Source organism: Scyliorhinus torazame, chromosome 5 (genome assembly GCF_047496885.1).
Source record: "Scyliorhinus torazame isolate Kashiwa2021f chromosome 5, sScyTor2.1, whole genome shotgun sequence".
Taxonomy (NCBI): domain Eukaryota; kingdom Metazoa; phylum Chordata; class Chondrichthyes; order Carcharhiniformes; family Scyliorhinidae; genus Scyliorhinus; species Scyliorhinus torazame.
Window position 1 is genome coordinate 137,994,684 of NC_092711.1, and position 21,144 is coordinate 138,015,827.

The 21,144-nt window shown below is 53.4% G+C and overlaps 1 protein-coding gene across 1 annotated transcript in view; it reads right to left on the reverse strand.

Annotated features, from left to right (window-relative positions):
* Positions 1 to 11,904: 11,904 nt before the first annotated feature.
* The window catches only part of LOC140417934 (proteasome activator complex subunit 2-like), a gene marked incomplete at its 5' end in the record, with an annotated part of 34,235 nt that continues 24,995 nt past the window's right edge, over positions 11,905 to 21,144 (reverse strand). Inside the window, 3 exons of the mRNA XM_072501366.1 lie at positions 11,905 to 12,188; positions 18,392 to 18,478; positions 20,634 to 20,688. Coding sequence (XP_072357467.1) covers positions 12,105 to 12,188; positions 18,392 to 18,478; positions 20,634 to 20,688 — 226 coding nt within the window. The remainder of the gene's footprint in view (positions 12,189 to 18,391; positions 18,479 to 20,633; positions 20,689 to 21,144) is intronic.

The following is a 21,144-nucleotide window of genomic DNA, read 5'->3' on the forward strand; positions in this document are numbered from 1 at the left end:
CAAGCATTGCCAAGGTTTCATGAGAAGGAGGTAGAAGCCTTTTTTATTTCATTTGAGAAGGTAGCTAAACAAATGAAATGGCCACAGGACATGTGGGTATTACTGATTCAAACAAAGTTGGTAGGTAGGGCTAGTGAAGTGTTTGTATCACTACCGGAGGAGGTATCTGGGACGTATGAGGAGGTGAAAAAATCCATCTTGGGTGCATATGAACTAGTGCCTGAAACTGACAGACAAAGGTTTCGAAATTTAAGGAAAAAATTTGGTCAAACATACATGGAGTTTGAAAGGACCAAACAGAGTAATTTTGATAGGTGGATAAGGGCTTTGAAAATAGACCAAATGTAGGAAGCTCTCAGAGAAATTATACTTTTGGAGGAGCTTAAAAATTCAATTCCTGATGTAGTGAGAACTCATGCGGAAGAACAGAGGGTTAAAACTGCAAGGTTAGCAGCAGAAATGGCAGATGGTAATGAACTAGTTCATAAATCAAAGCTTGGCTTCCGACATCAGTTCAGCCTATGAGGGATAGAAACTGGGGACATGAGAAATACTCAAGTGGTAAAGGTAAAGGTGATCTGATGGGAGATAGTAAGCAGAGTACCTCAGATTAAAAAGGAAATCCAGAAGGGTGGAAAAGAAATGAAAAGTTTCAAATGTTTTCACTGTAATAAACTAGGCTATGTAAAGTCACAGTGTTGGTGGTTGAAGAAAAGCATTGGGAAGGCTGATGTGGTAAAACAGGATAAGACAGTGGGGTTTGTTAAAGTGGTAAAGGAAAGCCCAAGTGAAGCGAAGGAGGTGCAAAAGATTGTACAGCCTGACCAAGAGGTGATTGAAAAGAAGGTGCCAGATCTCTTTAAAGAATTTACTTGTGTGGGTAAAGTTTACTCATGTCTATCAGGAGGAGCAGATAAAGAAGTCACAATTTTAAGAGATACGGAAGCTAGTCAATCTTTAATGGTAAGAGACGAGGAGTTATGCAGTTTGGAAAGAATATTGCCAGAAAAGGTGGTAATATGTGGAATTCAGGGGAGAGGAGTAGTGTTCCATTATATAAGGGAAGGTTGGAAAGTCCAGTGAAGAGTGGTGAAGTGGTAGTAGGAGTAATAGAGAAACGATCTTGTCCAAGAATACAGTTTATCTTGGGTAATGATATAGCTGGATCGCAGGTGGGAGGGATGCCTACTGTGGTGGATAAGCCAGTGGAAAATCAGACAACTGAAGTGTTGAAGGACGAATATCCTGGGATTTTTCCGGCTTGTATATTAACAAGGTCGCAAAGTCACAGGTTAAGACAAGAGGAGACATCAGAGAGTGAAGATAAAGGTGAAGTGCAATTACCAGAAACGATTTTTGATCAGATGGTTGAACAAGAGCAGGTGGAGGATGAGGCAGATATTTTTAGTTCAGGAAAATTGGCGGAGTTACAACAAAAAGATGTAGAAATAAAACGGATGTATCAGAAAGCATACACGGAAGAAGAATCTGAGTGTATACCAGAGTGTTATTACCGTAAAAGTAATGTCTTGATGAGAAAATGGAGACCTGTACATATGCAGGTGGATGAAAAGTGGGCAAAAGTTCATCAAGTAGTAATGCTGGTAGGGTATAGAAAGGAGGTGTTGTGAGTTGCACATGAGGTACCAGTGGGAGGTCATTTGGGAATAAGGAAAACTCAAGATAAAATGCAAAAACGTTTTTATTGGCCTGGACTACATAAAGATATAGTTAAATTTTGTCAATCATGTCACACATGTCAAGTGATAGGGAAACCTCAAGCAGTGATAAAACCAGCGCCCTTAATACCCATTCCAGCATTTGAGGAACCTTTTACAAGGGTCCTAATTGATTGCGTAGGACCGCTTCCTAAAACAAAACGTGAAAATCAATATCTTTTAATGATAATGGATGTGTCTACTAGGTTTCCAGAGGCCATTCCAGTACGTAATATTACAGCTAAAAAGATTGTGGAGGAGTTACTTAAATTCTTTACCAGATATGGACTACCCAGAAAAATACAATCGGATCAAGGATCAAATTTTACCTCAAGGTTATTCAAAGAAGTTATGGATAGCTTTAAATCACCTGAGTACCATCCAGAATGGCAGGGAGCATTAGAAAGGTGGCATCAGACATTAAAGACAATGTTGAGGGCATATTGTCACAATAATCCAGAGGTTTGGGATAAAGGTTCGTACTGTTTGCAATTAGGGATGTACCTAATGAGTCAACCAAATTCAGTCCTTTTGAACTAATTTTTGGTCATGAGGTAAGAGGACCACTTAAATTGATTAAGGAAAAATTGGTGAGTGAGAAGTCGGAAATTACATTATTGGATTAAGTGTCGAATTTTAGGGAACAATTAAATAGAGCAGGTGAATTGGCTAGAAAACATTTAAAAGTTGCACAAAATGTGATGAAACGGGTAGCGGACAAGAAATCCAAAGTTCGTAGTTTTGCCAGTGGAGATAGAGTTTTAGTGTTGTTACCAGTGGTAGGTGAACTTTTAAAAGCTAGGTTTTATGGACCTTATCAGATTGAAAGGAAATGAAGTGAGGTGAATTATGTGGTAAAAACACCAGATAGAAGGAAGACTCACCGAGTGCATCATGTGAATATGCTTAAAAGGTACTTTGAAAGGGAAGGAGAGAAAAAGGAGGTTTTAATGATTCTAACTCAAAGTGAAGAACCAAATCCTGACGACTGTGAATTTGACATACCTCAAATTAAATTGGAAAATGAGGATGTTCTTAAAAAATGGGATAAATTGGTGAGTTACCTTCCAGAGGAAAAACAAACTGACCTGAAAGAGTTATTGATATCATGTGGGCAAGTTTGTGGAGATAAATTGGGAAGTACTAAAATGCCTATACATGATTTAGATGTGGGAAATGCTGTTCCAATCAAACAACATCCATATGGACTTAACCCTTTAAAATTGGCACAGGTTAACAAAGAGATTGAGAGTATGCTTAAAAATGGCATAATTGAAGTGGGTTGCAGCCAATGGAGCTCACCCATATAAACCAGACGGTACCCAACGGTGGTGTGTGGACTATAGAAAGGTTAATGCAGTTCCAAGAACGGACTCTTATCCTATCCCACATTTGGAGGATTGCATTGAGAAAGTGGGACAATCAGCTTTTATTTCTAAACTGGATTTACTTAAAGGTTACTGGCAGGTACCTTTATCCGAAAGGTGAAGGAGATTTCAGCTTTTGTGACTCCAGATGGTATATACCAATTCAAAGTTATGCCATTTGTCATGAAAAACGCCCCAGCCACATTTCAACGGTTAACTAACAAAGTCGTTTCAGGATTACCCAATTGTGCGGTACACATCGACGATCTGGTAATTTTCAGCCAGACATGTAAAGAACATTTAAAACATCTGATGGAGTTATTCGATTGACTTCAGGAGGCGGGTTTAATATAAGAACATAAGAACTAGGAGCAGGAGTAGGCCATCTGGCCCCTCGAGCCTGCTCCACCATTCAATGAGATCATGGCTGATCTTTTGTGGACTCAGCTCCACTTTCCGGCCCGAACACCATAACCCTTAATCCCTTTATTCTTCAAAAAACTATCTATCTTTATCTTAAAAACATTTAATCAAGGAGCCTCAACTGCTTCACTGGGCAAGGAATTCCATAGATTCACAACCATTTGGGTGAAGAAGTTCCTCCTAAACTCAGTCCTAAATCTACTTCCCCTTATTTTGAGGCGATGCCCCCTAGTTCTGCTTTCACCCGCCAGTGAAAACAACCTGCCCGCATCTATCCTATCTATTCCCTTCATAATTTTAGATGTTTCTATAAGATCCCCCCTCATCCTTCTAAATTCCAACGAGTACAGTCCCAGTCTACTCAACCTCTCCTCGTAATCCAACCACTTCAGCTCTGGGATTAACCTAGCGAATCTCCTCTGCACACCCTCCAGTGCCAGTACGTCTTTTCTCAAGTAAGGAGACCAAAACTGAACACAATACTCCAGGTGTGGCCTCACTAACACCTTATACAATTGCAGCAGAACCTCCCGAGTCTTAAACTCCATCCCTCTAGCAATGAAGGACAACATTCCATTTGCCTTCTTAATCACCTGCTGCACCTGTAAACCACCTTTTTGCGACTCATGCACTAGCACAGCCAGGTCTCTCTGCACAGCAGCATGTTTTAATATTTTATCATTTAAATAATAATCCCTTTTGCTGTTATTCCTATCAAAATGGATAACCTCACATTTGTCAACATTGTATTCCATCTGCCAGACCCTAGCCCATTCACTTAGCCTATCCAAATCCCTCTGCAGACTTCCAGTATCCTCTGCACTTTTTGCTTAACTACTTATCTTAGTGTCGTCTGCAAACTTGGACACATTGCCCTTGGTCCCCAACTCCAAATCATCGATGTAAATTGTGAACAGTTGTGGGCCCAACACTGATCCCTGAGGGGCACCACTAGCCACCACTTGGTGATAAACCTAGCCAAAAGTGAATTTGGAAAAGCCCAAGACTCTTTCCCTGGCCATACAATCGGACTGGGTCGAATGGTCACACGGGATGTGAAACCAACAGTTATTGAGGAGTTTCCGACGCCCTCAAGACGAAGGGAAATAATGCGATTTCTTGGCATGAGTGGATTTGATCGAACATTTGTGCAAAAGTTTTGTAGCGTGATTGCTCCATTGATGGACTTGCTGAAGAAACGTCAAAAATGTCAATGGACAGCGGAGTTTCAACAGGCATTTGACTGCCTGAAAGCTGTGATACCAATGCGATGTGTTGGAGAATTACAAGGGACTCTGTGATCAGATTGAACTAAAGTATCTGACTTTAAGGAGACATGCCGAGGTGTAGAGAATTGGACGGATCGTGCAGAGACCTTCTTGTTCAAAGAGACTGTCAATCGAGAAGGATTTCAGTTGGAGGAACAAACAAAAATGGACTATATTATTGTACCTGTTTGCGTGTGTTGTTTATTGAAACAAAAAAAGTATATTTACTGTGTGCATTTCTTAAGAACGGTGAAAAGGTGAAAAATGAAACCATCTTGAAGTTGATGGGGGTTTTTTTCTTGGGGGGAGGTGTCATGTGAAAGTACCTTTAAGAAATGTGTGTTTATAAATGGGTGTGTATATAAATATCTGTAGTGAGAGTATCTTTAAGAATGGGTGTTTATTACTGCAGCGATGTCAGAGAGTGGGTGGAGCTGGGCTGTCTGTCAGCTTTTTACTTTCATTTTAGGCTGTTTGCTGCAGGGTGTGTTTTAGTTTCGTTTTCAGAGCTGGATAGCTGCAGTCACAGCCAGAAGGTGTATGAATCTCTCTCTGTAATCTAAAGACTGTAAATCGATCCTGGTGATGTAAAACTAATAACAGTAGTGTCTTTAACCTGATGTGCTTCTGGTAAAAGGTGTTTTAAGTCTCGTGGATGTTAAAAGGAAAGCTTAAAGGATTACTTAGTGTTGTATTCTTTGGGGGTTGTATTTGAATTAATGGTTGCTAAGATGTTCACTGTATGTTTTAAAAAGGTTAACTTGAGTTCATAGAATAAACATTGTTTTGCTTTTAAAAAATACGTTTCCATTTCTGCTGTACCACATCTGTAGAGTGGGCCGTGCGCTCCCCATACCACAATCTAGGAAAAGTTGTGGGTCAGGTGAACTCCATGATACACTTTGGGGTTCTCTAAACCCTGGCCCATAACACCTGCAATCCACTCCCCACCACCCAACCACCAACAAACGAAGAAGAACAAAAGGCATGCTCACCATTGTCGTTCCCCTGTCGAAACCAACGCCAGACAGTTTACCATACACACAAGGCTCCTCTCTGAAGTTCAATCTCCTCACACTCCTCCCAGTCTGTGGTCTCTCATAAAGTCCATCGCCACCTCTGGCGAGTAAAACCCCGTCCCTTCTCTAGAGACCACGCCTCCTCTCTAGAGACTCTGCCCCCTCCTCCGAGACTACGCCCCCAGTTTAGTGACCTCGCCCCTCTCTAGAGACCCCACCCCCTCTCTAGATACCCCGCCCCTTCTCCAGCGATCCCATCCCTTCCCTAGAGACCCTGCCTCTTCTCTAGGGGCCCCGCCCCCTCTCCAGAGGCCTCGCCTCCTCTCTAGAGACTCTGCCCCCTCCTCCGAGACCACGCCCCCAATTTAGTGACCTCGCCCCTCTCTAGAGACCCCACCCCCTCTCTAGATACCCCGCCCCTTCTCTAGAGACCCCACCCCTTCTCTAGAGGCCCTGCCTCTCCTTCTCTAGAGACCACACCTCCTCTCTAGAGACCCCGCCCCCTCCTCCAGGACCGCACCCCCGATTTAGTGACCCCCACCCCCCTCGAGACCACGCCCCTCTCCAGAGACCCCACGCCCTCTCTAGAGACCACACCCTACTCTAGAGACCACACCCTACTCTAGAGATCACGCCCCCTCTCTAGAGACCCCGCCCCTTTAGAGACCCCACCTCTTCTCTTGAGGCCCCGCCCCTCCCAGAGACCCTGCCCCCTCTCCAGAGACCCCGCCCCCTCTCTAGAGACCCTGCCTCTTCTTTAGAGGCCCCACCCCCTCTCCAGAGGCCCTCCTCCTCCCCAGAGACCCCACCCCCTCTAGAGACCTCCCCTTCTCTAGAGACGTCGTCTCTCGTAAAATGAAACTCCTGTTTCTGGTAGTCACCCACCAGCGAGCAGAACGCCAAACGTCACTCCCTTCTTGAAGAGGGCAGCCTTTACCTGGTTGAACTCGGCTCTCCGCTTCGCCAGCTCCGCATCCAGGTCCTGATAAACCCACAGCTCACACCCTTCACAGGTGCACCGCCTGGTCAGCCTCCCCCATTTTCAAGATCTTTTCCTTGCATAAGAAATGGTGCAGCCGCACCACCATCGCCCTCCTCAGCGCCCCGTGTGTCCGATCCACCTCGAGGGGCCGATCAAAGGCCCCATCACAAATCAACTGCTCCAACATCCTCACCACACACTTGGCAAGGCCCGCTCCCTCAATACCAAAGAACAAAGAAAAGTACAGCACAGGAACAGGCCCTTCGGCCCTCCAAGCCCTTGCCGACCATGCTGCCCGACTAAACTACAATCTTCTACACTTCCTGGGTCCGTATCCATCTATTCCCATCCTATTCATGTATTTGTCAAGATGCCCCTTAAATGTCACTATCGTCCCTGCTTCCACCACCTCCTCCGGTAGCGGGTTCCAGGCACCCACTACCCTCTGCGTAAAAAACATGCCTCGTACATCCCTCGGGCATCCAGGCTTTCCTCAAATTCTATCCCCTGGAACGATCCTACAACATCTCTCTCAACCTCTCCTGGTTGTCCACCTCCACCTCCAACTCCACCTCCAGTGAGGCCATCCACTCCTCATGTTCCCCCACCTCCGCCTCTGAATCGCCAGGCCCTGAGCCTCTGCCCCACAGTCTCAATCGGCGCCCTAAGTGGCCCAGCCACCTTAGCCAGGCCTTCCGAGGCCTCCTTCCTCCGCTGCTGTAATTTTCCGTTCATAAAACTCCGCTAATTGTTCCATCTCTTGACGCCCTGTCCCTTCTCTAGAGACCCCGCCCTACTCTAGAGACCACGCCCCCTCACTAGAGACCACGTCCTACTCTAGAGACCACGCCCCCTCTAGAGACAACGCCCTACTCTAGAGACCACGTCCCCTCTCTAGAGACCTGGCCCCTCAAAAGACCACGCCCTACTTCAGAGATCCCGCCCCTTCTCTAGCTACCCCGGCCCTTCTCTGGAGGCCGCGCACCCCTCTGGAGACCCCACGCCATTTCTAAAGGCCCCCCCCACTGGAAACCCCGCCCCTGCTTCAGCGACCCCGTGCTTTCTCTAGAGGCCCTGCCCCTTCTCGAGATGCGCCGCCCCCCTCCACAGAGACCCCGCCCTGTCCTTAGAGACTACGCCCCCTCTCTAGAGACCACGCCCTACCCCAGAGGTCCCTCCCCCTCTAGAGACCCCACCCCATCTCTAGAGGCCCCGCCCCCACTAGAAACCCCGCCCCTTCTCTAGGGACCCCACCTCTTCTCTAGAGGCCCCTCCCCCTTCCCAGAGACCCTGCCCCTTCTCTAGAGACTCCACCCCTTCTCTAGAGGCCCCGCCCCCTTCCCAAAGACCCAGTCCCTTCTCCAGAAACCCCACCCCTCCCTCGAGACCACACCCTACTCTAGAGACCCCGCCTCTTCTCTAGTGACCCTGCCCCTTCTCTAAGACCCACCCCTCCCCAGAGACACCACCCCCTCTCTAGAGACCCTGCCCCTTCACTCGAGGCTCTGCCCTCTCCACAGAGACCCCACCCCTTCTCTGGGCGGGCAGTGCTGTCCCCCTTGCCCTCCGCCATCTTGACCGGTGGCGCACCACAAAATCTGCCCTGCTCCAGTGGCTCTCTCTTTCTAGTTGCACTTCCCATTCTCTGCTCCATGTACCAGACTCAGGAGAGGGGTATTACCTTCCCTGGGCACACACACACACACACGCCTTTCGTCCTCAAAAAGACCAACAAAGGGACCAACAAAACCCTTGAGCGGGAGCCACCAAATGTGCCGCCACTCACTCCATGGCCGCCACTGGAAGTCCACTTCTAAACATTCAGTGAAGCCAAATCCACACAAATGCTATTTATTCCTATAGTTAACGCTCAGTGGTACCCTTTGATTGTAAACCCTGAGAGTTAGGCCACTGTTAAAGCCGTTGGAGCGGGAGAGACTTCTGAAGAGAGCTGGGAATCCCCGCCAGACAGCGTTTCAACGAGACTGTTTGACTACGGTGTTCACCAATGTCTGGGTGGGTGCTTGAGAAATCCATGGAATCTGCCTTGGTTGCGTCTGTCGTTTATTTTGCTGTGTGGTGCACTCGGCCAGAGCTCGTCTGTTAACTGACACGTTCCTCACACTTACCCTGAATGTTAAGATGCATATGTAATAAAGGCTTTGCTCTTTCAAAACCCACGGAGTCCTCATTTGAGGATTTAAACCTCTGCCTTTATTTACTTTAAATAAAAAGTTCTTGGTGCTGAACTGGATCTCCTCCCCCGATCAAAGGATCGTAACAGGGGCTTTGACTGCTCAACTGCAGACTCCTGCTGCCATGGGGTGTTCCAGTGCAAAGCTTTGATTTCAATTGTTCATGGGGTGTGAACTTTAGTGGCTCGGCACAGTGAACCACCACAGGCAGGTACATCCACAGTGCTGTCAGGGAGGGAGGTCCAGGATTGTGACCCGGCGACAGTGAAGGAACGGCCGATATATTTCCCAGTCAGGATGGGGAGTGTGGGGCTCGGAGGGGAACTTGCAGGTGGTGGAGTTCCCCATGTGTCTGCTGCCCCTTGTCCTTCTCGATGGTAGAGGTGGGGGGTTTGGAAGGTGCTGTCGAAGGAGCCTTGGTGAGTCACTGCGGTGCATCTTGTAGATGGTACACACGCTGCTGTCCCTGTGCGTCGGTGGTGGAGGGTGTGAATGTTTGTGGATGGGGTGCCGATCAAAGCGGGGCTGCTTTGTCCTGGATGGTGTCGAGCTTCTCGAGTGTTGTCGGAGCCGCACTCACCCAGGCAAGTGGAGAGTATCCCATCACACTCCTGACTTCTGCCCTGTAGATGGTGGACAGGCTTTGGGGGCAAGCAGGTGAGTTACTCACCGCAGGATTCCCAGCCTCTCACCTCCTCTTGTAGCCACAGTATATATGGCTGTGGCCAGTTCAGTTTCTGGTCAATGGTAACCCCCAGGATGTTGGTTGTGGGGGATTCAGCGATGGTAATGCCATTGAATGTCAAAGGGGCAATGGTTAGATCTTCTCTTATAGGAGATGGTCATTGCCTGGCATCTGTGTGGCACGAACGTAACTTGTCATTTGTCATCCCAAACCTGGATATTGTCCAGGTCTTGCTGCATTTGGACACGGACTGCTTCATTATCGGAGGAGTTGAGAATGGTGCTGAACATTGTGCAGTCATCCGCAAACATCCCCACTTCCGACCTTATGATGGGAGGTCATTGATGAAGCAGCTGAAGATGGTTGGGCCTCGGACACCACCCTGAGGAACCCCTGCAGTGATGACCCGGGACTGACCTCCAACCACCACAACCATCTTCCTTTGAGCCAGGTATGACGCCAACCAGGGCATTCCCGTCAGCTCCAGTTTGCCAGGAGTCCTCGATGCTGCACTCGGTCAAACGTTGCCTCAACATCGAGGACAGTCACTCTCGCCTCTTTCGCCGGGAGGAGGGTTTCAGGTCTGCAGGATTCCCAGCCTCGGGCCTGCTCTGGTATTTCTATTTGGTCACAATGTTACCGAGATAGGGCTGGCCTTCAACTCCAGATCTTTATTCATCGAATTTAAATTCCACCACTTGGCGCTAATGGGATTGGGACCCCTGGTCTTTGGCCCACCCAGCCTGCACCAACAAAACTACACCAAATCTACACTGCCTCCACGGCCTTGAATGTTATGACATTTATTTTAAGTGCTTATCCATGTATCTTTTGAAATGTTGTGACGTCTCCCGCCTCTACTATTCCCAGGCAGTGCATTCCAGACTCCCACCACCCTCTGGGTGAAAACTTTTTCCACAAATCCCTCTAAACCTCCTGCCTTCCCCCTAATGCCCCTTTGCTATTGACCCTTTAACGAAGGGGAAAAGCTGCATTCAATCCACCAGTCAGGGTCCCTTATAATTTTGCACACCTCGCCTCCCCACCGCCCCCCCACCCCCCCCCCACCCCCCGTCATCCTCTGCTCCAGGGAAAACAGCCCCAGCCTATCCAGTCCCTCTTCGTAGCCGCTGCAGCTCATTCGTGCACAGGAAGATCCCACGAAACAGCACCGCGGCAGCGACCGGATGGTCTGTCGCAGAGATAATACCCCAAGGGTAATAGATATCGCTCTACCCCGGCCCCGTTACGGGCACTGGGGTGAACTGCATCACCCCCCACCCCCTGCCCATTTCCAATCAGTCGTGGCCATGGGATCTTTTAGATTTGCCCAAGAGGGGAGGGTGGAGGCCCCCCGGTGCATGCAGTTCCGATCTCCTTCAAGGAAGACTGTAAATGCGTCGGAGGCGGTTTTAACTAGGTGGATACCTGCAATGAGGAACGGTTAGACAGACTGGGCTTGTTTCCTCTGGAGTCCAAAGTCTGACAACACCAGGTTCAAGTCCGACAGGTTTGTTTCGACTCGCTAACTGGGCAGCCAGTTGTCTTACCGAAGGGCGGAGCAGGCTCAAGAGGCTCGAAGGCCTACTTTCCGCTCCTAATTTGGATGTTAATAACGTCCTGATCTGAAAGAGGGTTCCCTCCGACAGTGTAACCGTCTCCGAGAGCGGGCACCGGGAGCGTCAGCCCGAGATTGCAGGGTTACGGAGGAGAAGGAGGGTGTGGTGATGTGCACTGTAAATACACAAGGGATTAATGTAAATATACTACAGCTAATGAACACATAGATTAGGACACGACCAATGGGCAGTCAAGACATACCCAGAGGTGACACTACCACAAGGGGGCAAAAGGACAGGGCACACATGCTCTTTCTTTTTCCACACGCGACACTCAGAGTAGGACAGGGGCAGATCAGAAGCATCACACCCACCGCGTGGCTTAGAGCAGACTGGTTAGTTAGACTGAGTTACTACAGCAAAATGAGCAGGAGAGTCGAACTCAAGTAGGAGAATTGTTAACTGTTCAATGAATGTGTTAAACCTATCTCCAAGTCGGAACCTTCCTTTGTCAGAGCAGACATCAAGGAAGCAGCTTATGCTACATGAAGAAGCATAACACAACAGAGGACCGGCGGGGGGGGGGGGGGATTTTGACCACCGCTGTTGGACAGATTCAAAGTCAGGTACTTCTAACTCCGAGACAGCAGCAGATAGGGAGCCGAGCAATCAGTCACGCCGCGCCATGTTCAAAAACATATACATTTATTTCAGAACCTTAAAACGTGACACCAGTTTATTTATTAAGTTGGACGACGCGGGAACAAGTGCGCAGGTCGACAAGCCGTGCTGGCTTTGCGTCTGGATGCCCATCAGCCGTAGTTAATGCCCCTTTGGCGCTGCCACCTCCTCGCTCCCACCCCCCCTGCTCTCTGACCATTGCCGCACTCAGTACATGGAATGAGATTTTTCTTCCCCTTTGGGATTGGTAATCTTCTCTGCATTCTTAATGATAATGTCCAGCAGCTCAACCTGGAGACAGACAGAGAGAGAGAGAGGGAGAGATCAAATGAGCTCCAAGTCGGCACCGAGTGACAATCAGAGAGGAAGTGACCTGGTGTCCCATCTATGCACGGGGCTGGGCTTGATCACCGGCACCCACCAGAGGGATGTCGCTACCCCCTGGCTCCACCCATTGACTTCCCCCATTGGGTGTTCGCCAACTCCTAATGGATGTTCACCAGTAAGTGTACCCCCTAGTGTCTCTTCTCGGGGAGTGTGCGTCAGTAACTGTCTCCCCTCTACCCCCCCATACGGTGTGCGTCAGTAACTGGCCCCCCCTCTACCCCCCCCCCCATAGGGTGTGCGTCAGTAACTGGCCCCCCCTCTACACCCCCCCCCCCCCCCAATAGGGTGTGCGTCAGTAACTGTCTCCCCTCTATCCCCCCACAGGGTGTGCATCAGTAACTGGCCCCCCCTACCCCCCATAGGGTGTGCGTCAGTAACTGGCCCCCCCTCTACCCCCCCCCATACGGTGTGCATCAGTAACTGTCTCCCCTCTACCCCCCCATACGGTGTGTGTCAGTAACTGGCCCCCCCTCTACCCCCCCCCCATAGGGTGTGCGTCAGTAACTGTCTCCCCTCTACCCCCCCATAGGGGGTGCATCAGTAACTGTCTCCCCTCTACCCCCCCATAGGGTGTGCGTCAGTAACTGGCCCCCCCCTCTACCCCCCCATAGGGTGTGTGTCAGTAACTGTCTCCCCTCTACCCCCCATACGGTGTGCATCAGTAACTGGCCCCCCCTCTAACCCCCCCCGCCCCCCCCCCCCCCCCCCCCCCCCACGGGGTGTGCGTCAGTAACTGTCTCCCCTCTATCCCCCCACAGGGTGTGCGTCAATAACTGGCCACCTCTCTACCCCCCCCATAGGGTGTGCGTCAGTAACTGTCTCCCCTCTACCCCCCCATAGGGTGTGCATCAGTAACTGTCTCCCCTCTACCCCCCCATAGGGTGTGCGTCAGTAACTGGCCCCCCCTCTACCCCCCCATAGGGTGTGTGTCAGTAACTGTCTCCCCTCTACCCCCCATACGGTGTGCATCAGTAACTGGCCCCCCCTCTAACCCCCCCCGCCCCCCCCCCCCCACGGGGTGTGCGTCAGTAACTGTCTCCCCTCTATCCCCCCACAGGGTGTGCGTCAATAACTGGCCACCTCTCTACCCCCCCCATAGGGTGTGCGTCAGTAACTGTCTCCCCTCTACCCCACCCATAGGGTGTGCATCAGTAACTGTCTCCCCTCTAACCCCCCCCACAGGGTGTGCATCAGTGACTGTCTCCCCTCTACCCCCCCATAGGGTGTGCGTCAGTAACTGGCCCCCCCTCTATCCCCCCATAGGGTGTGCGTCAGTAACTGTCTCCCCTCTACCCCCCCCCCCCACAGGGTGTGCATCAGTAACTGTCTCCCCTCTACCCCCCCCCGCCCCCCCGCCCCCCCCCCCCCCCCCCATGGGGTGTGCGTCAGTAACTGTTTCCCCTCTAGCCCCCCACAGGGTGTGCGTCAGTAACTGGCCCCTCCTCTACCCCCCCATAGGGTGTGCGTCAGTAACTGTCTCCCCTCTACCCCCCCATAGGGTGTGCGTCAGTAACTGGGCCCCCCTCTGCCCCCCCATAGGGTGTGCGTCAGTAACTGTATCCCCTCTACCCCCCCATAGGGTGTGCGTCAGTAACTGCCCCCCCCCCCTCTACCCCCCCATAGGGTGTGCGTCAGTAACTGTCTCCCCTCTACCCCCCCCCCCCCACAGGGTGTGCGTCAGTAACTGTCTCCCCTCCACACCCCCATAGGGTGTGCATCAGTAACTGTCTCCCCTCTACCCCCCCCCCATAGGGTGTGCGTCAGTAACTGGCCCCCCCTCTACCCCCCCTCTAGGATGTGCGTCAGTAACTGTCTCCCCTCTACCCCCCATAGGGTGTGCGTCAGTAACTGGCCCCTCCTCTATCCCCCCATAGGATGTGCGTCAGTAACTGTCTCCCCTCTACCCCCCCATAGGATGTGCGTCAGTAACTGTCTCCCCTCTACCCCCCCATAGGGTGTGCGTCAGTAACTGGCCCCCCCTCTATCCCCCCATAGGGGGTGCGTCAGTAACTGTCTCCCCTCTACCCCCCCATACGGTGTGTGTCAGTAACTGGCCCCCCCTCTACCCCCCCCCCCCATAGGGTGTGCGTCAGTAACTGTCTCCCCTCTACCCCCCCATAGGGGGTGCGTCAGTAACTGGACCCCCCTACACCCCCATAGGGTGTGCATCAGTAACTGTCTCCCCTCTACCCCCCCATAGGGTGTGCGTCAGTAACTGGCCCCCCCTCTACCCCCCCATAGGGTGTGTGTCAGTAACTGTCTCCCCTCTACCCCCCATACGGTGTGCATCAGTAACTGGCCCCCCCTCTAACCCCCCCCCCCCCACGGGGTGTGCGTCAGTAACTGTCTCCCCTCTATCCCCCCACAGGGTGTGCGTCAATAACTGGCCACCTCTCTACCCCCCCCATAGGGTGTGCGTCAGTAACTGTCTCCCCTCTACCCCCCCCATAGGGTGTGCATCAGTAACTGTCTCCCCTCTAACCCCCCCACAGGGTGTGCATCAGTAACTGTCTCCCCTCTACCCCCCCCCCATAGGGTGTGCGTCAGTAACTGTCTACCCTCTACCCCCCCCCACCCCGCCCCCCCACAGGGTGTGCGTCAGTAACTGTCTCCCCTCTAACCCCCCCCACAGGGTGTGCATCAGTAACTGCCTCCCCTCTACCCCCCCCATAGGGTGTGCATCAGTAACTGTCTCCCCACTACCCCCCCCCCCCATAGGGTGTGCGTCAGTAACTGGCCCCCCCTCTACCCCCCCTCTAGGATGTGCGTCAGTAACTGTCTCCCCTCTACCCCCCATAGGATGTGCGTCAGTAACTGGCCCCTCCTCTATCCCCCCATAGGATGTGCGTCAGTAACTGTCTCCCCTCTACCCCCCATAGGATGTGCGTCAGTAACTGTCTCCCCTCTAACCCCCCATAGGGTGTGCGTCAGTAACTGTCTCCCCTCTAACCCCCCATAGGGTGTGCATCAGTAACTGTCTCCCCTCTACCCCCCCATAGGATGTGCGTCAGTAACTGTCTCCCCTCTACCCCCCCATAGGGTGTGCGTCAGTAACTGTCTCCCCTCTACCCCCCCATAGGATGTGCGTCAGTAACTGTCTCCCCTCTACCCCCCCATAGGGTGTGCGTCAGTAACTGGCCCCCCCTCTACCCCCCCCATAGGGTGTGCGTCAGTAACTGTCTCCCCTCTACCCCCCCATAGAGTGTGCGTCAGTAACTGCCCCCCCCCCCCCATAGGTGTGCATCAGTAACTGTCTCCCCTCTACCCCCCCCATAGGGTGTGCGTCAGTTACTGGCCCCCCCTCTACCCCCCCATAGGATGTGCGTCAGTAACTGTCTCCCCTCCACCCCCCCATAGGGTGTGCGTCAGTAACTGTCTCCCCTCCACCCCCCCATAGGGTGTGCGTCAGTAACTGTCTCCCCTCCACCCCCCCATAGGGTGTGCGTCAGTAACTGTCTCCCCTCTATCCCCCCATAGGATGTGCGTCAGTAACTGTCTCCCCCCTACCCCCCCACAGGATGTGCATCAGTAACTGGCCCTCATTTATCCCCCCACAGGGTGTGCGTCAGTAACTGGTCCCCCCTCTACCCCCCCATAGGGTGTGCGTCAGTAACTGGCCCCCCACCTATCCCCCCGTAGGGTGTGCGTCAGTAACTGTCTCCCCTCTACCCCCCCATAGGGTGTGCGTCAGTAACTGGCCCCTCCTCTATCCCCCCATAGGGTGTGCGTCAGTAACTGGCCCCCCCTCATCCCGCCATAGGGTGTGCGTCAGTAACTGGCCCCCCTCTACCCCCCCATAGGGGGTGCATCAGGAACTGGACCCCCCTACACCCCCATAGGGTGTGCGTCAGTAACTGTCTCCCCTCCACCACCCCCCCCCCCCATAGGGTGTGCGTCAGTAACTGTCTCCCCTCCACCACCCCCCCCCCCATAGGGTGTGCGTCAGTAACTGTCTCCCCTCATCCCGCCATAGGGTGTGCGTCAGTAACTGGCCCCCCTCTACCCCCCCATAGGGGGTGCATCAGGAACTGGACCCCCCTACACCCCCATAGGGTGTGCATCAGTAACTGTCTCCCCTCTACCCTCCCATAGGGTGTGCGTCAGTAACTGTCTCCCCTCTACCCCCCCCACAGGGTGTGCATCAGTAACTGTCTCCCCTCTACCCCCCCATAGGGTGTGCATCAGTAACTGTCTCCCCTCTACCCCCCCATAGGGTGTGCGTCAGTAACTGGCCCCCCCTCTACCCCCCATAGGGTGTGCGTCAGTAACTGCCTCCCCACTACCCCCCCATAGGGTGTGCGTTAGTAACTCGCCCCCGTCTACCCCCCATAGGGTGTGCGTCAGTAACTGGCCCCCCCCCCCCTCTACCCCCCCGTAGGGTGTGCATCAGTAACTGTCTCCCCTCTACCCCCCCCACAGGGTGTGCATCAGTAACTGTCTCCCCTCTACCCCCCCCCCATAGGGTGTGCGTCAGTAACTGTCTCCCCTCTACCCCCCCCCATAGGGTGTGGGTCAGTAACTGTCTCCCCTCTATCCCCCCACAGGGTGTGCGTCAGTAACTGTCTCCCCTCTACCCCCCCATAGGGTGTGCGTCAGTAACTGGCCCCCCCTCTACCCCCCATAGGGTGTGGGTCAGTAACTGTCTCCCCTCTATCCCCCCACAGGGTGTGCGTCAGTAACTGCCTCCCCTCTACCCTCCCATAGGGTGTGCGTCAGTAACTGGCCCCCCCTCTATCCCCCCATAGGGTGTGCGTCAGTAACTGGCCCCCCCTCTACCCCCCCATAGGGTGTGCATCAGTAACTGTCTCCCCTCTACCCCCCCCCCCCCCCACAGGGTGTGCATCAGTAACTGGCCCCCACTCTACCCCCCCATAGGGTGTGCATCAGTAACTGTCTCCCCTCTACCCCCCCATAGGGTGTGCATCAGTAACTGGCCCCCCCTCTACCCCCCCATAGGATGTGCGTCAGTAACTGCCTCCCCTCTACCCCCCCCAAAGGGTGTGCGTTAGTAACTGGCCCCCCGTCTACCCCCCCATAGGGTGTGCGTCAGTAACTGCCCCCCCCCCCTCCACCCCCCCATAGGGTGTGCGTCAGTAACTGTCTCCCCTCTACCCCCCCATAGGGTGTGCGTCAGTAACTGGCCCCCCCTCTACCCCCCCATAGGGTGTGCGTCAGTTACTGGCCCCCCTCTACCCCCCCCATGGGGTGTGCATCAGTAACTGTCTCCCCTCTACCCCCCCATAGGGTGTGCATCAGTAACTGTCTCCCCTCTACCCCCCCATGGGGTGTGCATCAGTAACTGTCTCCCCTCTACCCCCCCATAGGGTGTGCGTCAGTAACTGTCTCCCCTCTACCCCCCCCATAGGGTGTGCGTCAGTAACTGTCTCCCCTCTACCCCCCCATAGGGTGTGCATCAGTAACTGTCTCCCCTCTACCCCCCCCATAGGGTGTGCATCAGTAACTGTCTCCCCTCTACCCCCCCATAGGATGTGCGTCAGTAACTGGCCCCCCCTCTACCCCCCCATAGGATGTGCGTCAGTAACTGCCCCCCCTCTACCCCCCCATAGGATGTGCGTCAGTAACTGGCCCCCCTCTACCCCCCCATAGGGTGTGCGTCAGTAACTGGCCCCCCCTCTACCCCCCCATAGGGTGTGCATCAATAACTGTCTCCCCTCCACCCTCTTAGGTTGTGCGTCAGTAACTGTTTCCCCTCCCAGAGGGTTTCTGTCAGTAACTGTCCCCTCCCTCCACAGGCTGTGCGTCAGTAATTATCCCCCCCCCCCCCCCCCCCCACAGGGTGTGTCAGTAACTATCCCCTTCCCCGCCCCCACCAGAGGCTGTGCGTCAGTAACTGTCCCCTCACCCCACAGGTATGCATCAGTAACTGTCACGCCTCCCCCGAGAGGGTGTACGACGGTAACTGTCGCCCCTTCCCCCAACAGGGCGTGGGTCAGTAACCAACACCACCCCCTCCCCCCTCACTGAGAGTATTGATCAGCAACCGTCAACCCCCCCCCCCCCCTCCTCCTCCTCCCGCCCCCCATCTCCCGTCCTGTCAGGAACTCACCCTCCCTTCCTCGAACCCCTCCCCTATTCGCACAACTTACGTAGAAGCCCCTGATGTCCACGATCATCGACTTGAGGTCAACGTAGGCGGCTTCATCCTTCTCGTGGACCAGTTGGCGGTAGTCCATCTGAAACAGGTAACAGGAGGAGACCGTGAGGGTCCTAGAGATCGGCTCGGAGGGCGAGGGGGGAACCACCCTGCCTTAGCTCACACCAGCTCTACCCCTCTGGTTCCCTGTTATCTGGTTGGCATAGTGGGGGAGGGGGAGCAAACTGGCAGCCTTGAAAGGGCGATGACCGCCATTTTGTGTGCGATTCCTAACATGGAATATAAGGCGTGGAGAAAGGCCACTGGGCGCAACCAGGCCATACCGATGTTTATGCTTCAGTTGAGCACCCTTCCTTCTCCCCTCGTCCTTACTTAGTTCCTCGCCCAACCCCTCCTTCGATACCACTCAGCGCAACCATTCCTTGTGGGGGCGAGCATCCGAAATGTGGAGCAAGAGTGTGTAGCCCACTCGGCCCCTCCGGCCTGCTCCGTCATTCAATAAGATCGCGGCCGATCTGATGGTAACCTCGAGTCCCACATTCCCGCCAAACTCCACCCCCCCCCGCACCCCACCCCCCGATAACCTTTCACCCCCCTCGTTAGTCAAGAATCTATCCAGCCCGGCCTTAAAAACATCCGGAGACTCTGCTTCCACCGCCCTTTGAGGAAGAAAGTTCCAGAGACCCACCGCCACCCGAGAGAAAATATTTCTCCTCATCTCCGTTTTAAATGGGCGAGCCCTTATTTTTAAACAGAGAGGCCCCCACCCGCCCTTATTTTTAAACAGAGAGGCCCCCCCCCCGCCCCTATTTTTAAATAGAGAGGCCCCCCCTCCCCTAGTTCTAGGCCAGTGGTGGGCAACCTGCTGGCACAGACGGCCCATCTGGGTTCTGTATGGTGGCCCGCATGGGACATTTTGATTGAAGTGATCGCTATGTCAATCAAAGGCAGCACGGTAGCACAGAGGTTAGCACTGTTGCTTCACAGCCACAGTGTCCCGGGTTCGATTCCCGGCTTGGGTCACCGTCTGTGCGGAGTCTGCACGTTCTCCCCGTGTCTGTGTGGGTTTCCTCCGGGTGCTCCGGTTTCCTCCCACAGTCCAAAGATATGTGGGTTAAGTGCATTGGCCGTGATAAATTGGCCTTAGTGTCCAGAAAGGTTAGATGGGGTTACTGGGTTACGGGGATAGGGTAGATATGTGGGCTTGAGTAGGATGCTCTTTGTAAGGGCCGGTGCAGACTCGATGGGCCGAATGGCCTCCTTGTGCACTGTAAATTCTATGAATCTATGATAAGTGAAGTGGGGGTGCGTGACGATAGTGCGCAACACTGACCGTGAGAGCCATGAGCTCCCTCTACTTTAATTTTTTTTCACCATTAGAATTCGGTGACGGGTTAAGCATTTTCTACAACTTGTCATGAAATATTCGGCCTGTATTTGTTTACATAAATTAGAGTACACAGTTCTTTTTTCCCCCCAATTAGTTCCAATGCATTCACGGGGTCAGGGTTAGTGGACAAGCCCCATTTCAATCTGGCGACCCCCCGAGGTGAAGGAGGGGGCCAATCGTACAGCCCACTCACTGGCCTGAGTGCAGACTCCGCACAGACAGTGACCCAAGCTGGAATCGAACCTGGGACCCTGCCGCTGTGAAGCCACAGTGCTAACCACTTGTGCTACCGTGCTGCCCATGAATTTGATCAAGTCGCCCCCCCATCATGTTTCTGAACTCCAGCGGGGTACAAGCCCGGCCTGTCCCAATCTCTCCTGGCGGAAGACAACCTGCCCATTCCCGCTGTTGGGTCTCTGGTGAACCTCCCCAGGAGCGGGTTCCACGTCCTCGCCACCCTTCAGCCTGGATCTGCACGGTGCGGGCGCGCAATGACTTCAGGACCCGCGCCCGACGCCTCCGCGCGAGATTTCACACGCTTCCCGTGTGGGGAGTGCTCTCCCCCTGCCCACCCCCGAGCAGAGTTCAGGCTGCTATTTCCCTCCCCTCTCCATAGGAATCCCTCATCGTTTACAAAGCCCCTCTCTATTGGGTCACGCTCTCAGCTTGGCAAGAAGGGAGGGAGACCCCTAGTCGGTAAATCCTTTCCTGATACGTAAACCCACCCCACCAGGCGGACAGTTCGGAGGGGGGGGGGGGGGATTTTAACACATCGCAGACTCGAGCCCTGCCCTCAACTCACCTCCCCCTCCGCAAACCCAGCTGCCGCTCCCGATGTACTCACCACGTGCGTGTCCTTCGACGCTTTGGCAACCGCGTCTCCTCGTTCAGTGAAGTACCTGCCAAGAGCAGAGACAAGAGGTCAGAGGGGCGCTGTGGTCACTCGCTGGACTTCCAGATATGAAAGGGCTGGGAAGGAATGTGATGGGCAGTGGAGTGGTGTGTGTGGGTGCCCCTGTGTATGTGTTTATGTGTGAGTCTCTGTTTGTGCCTCTGTATGTCTGAACGTGTGCCTGTTTACGTGTGCGTGCCTGTGTACGTGCGCCACCTGTGTACGTGCGCGTGCCTGTGTACGTGCGCCACCTGTGTACATGCGCGTGCCTGTGTACGTGCGCGTGCCTGTGTACGGCCCGTGTACATGCGCGCGCCTGTGTATGTGCGCGCGCCTGTGTACGTGCGCGTGCCTGTGTACGTGCCTGTGTACGTGTGCGTGCCTGTGTACGTGCGCGTGCCTGTGTACGTGCGCGCGCCTGTGTTTGTGCACCGCCTGTGTACATGCGCATGCCCGTGTACGT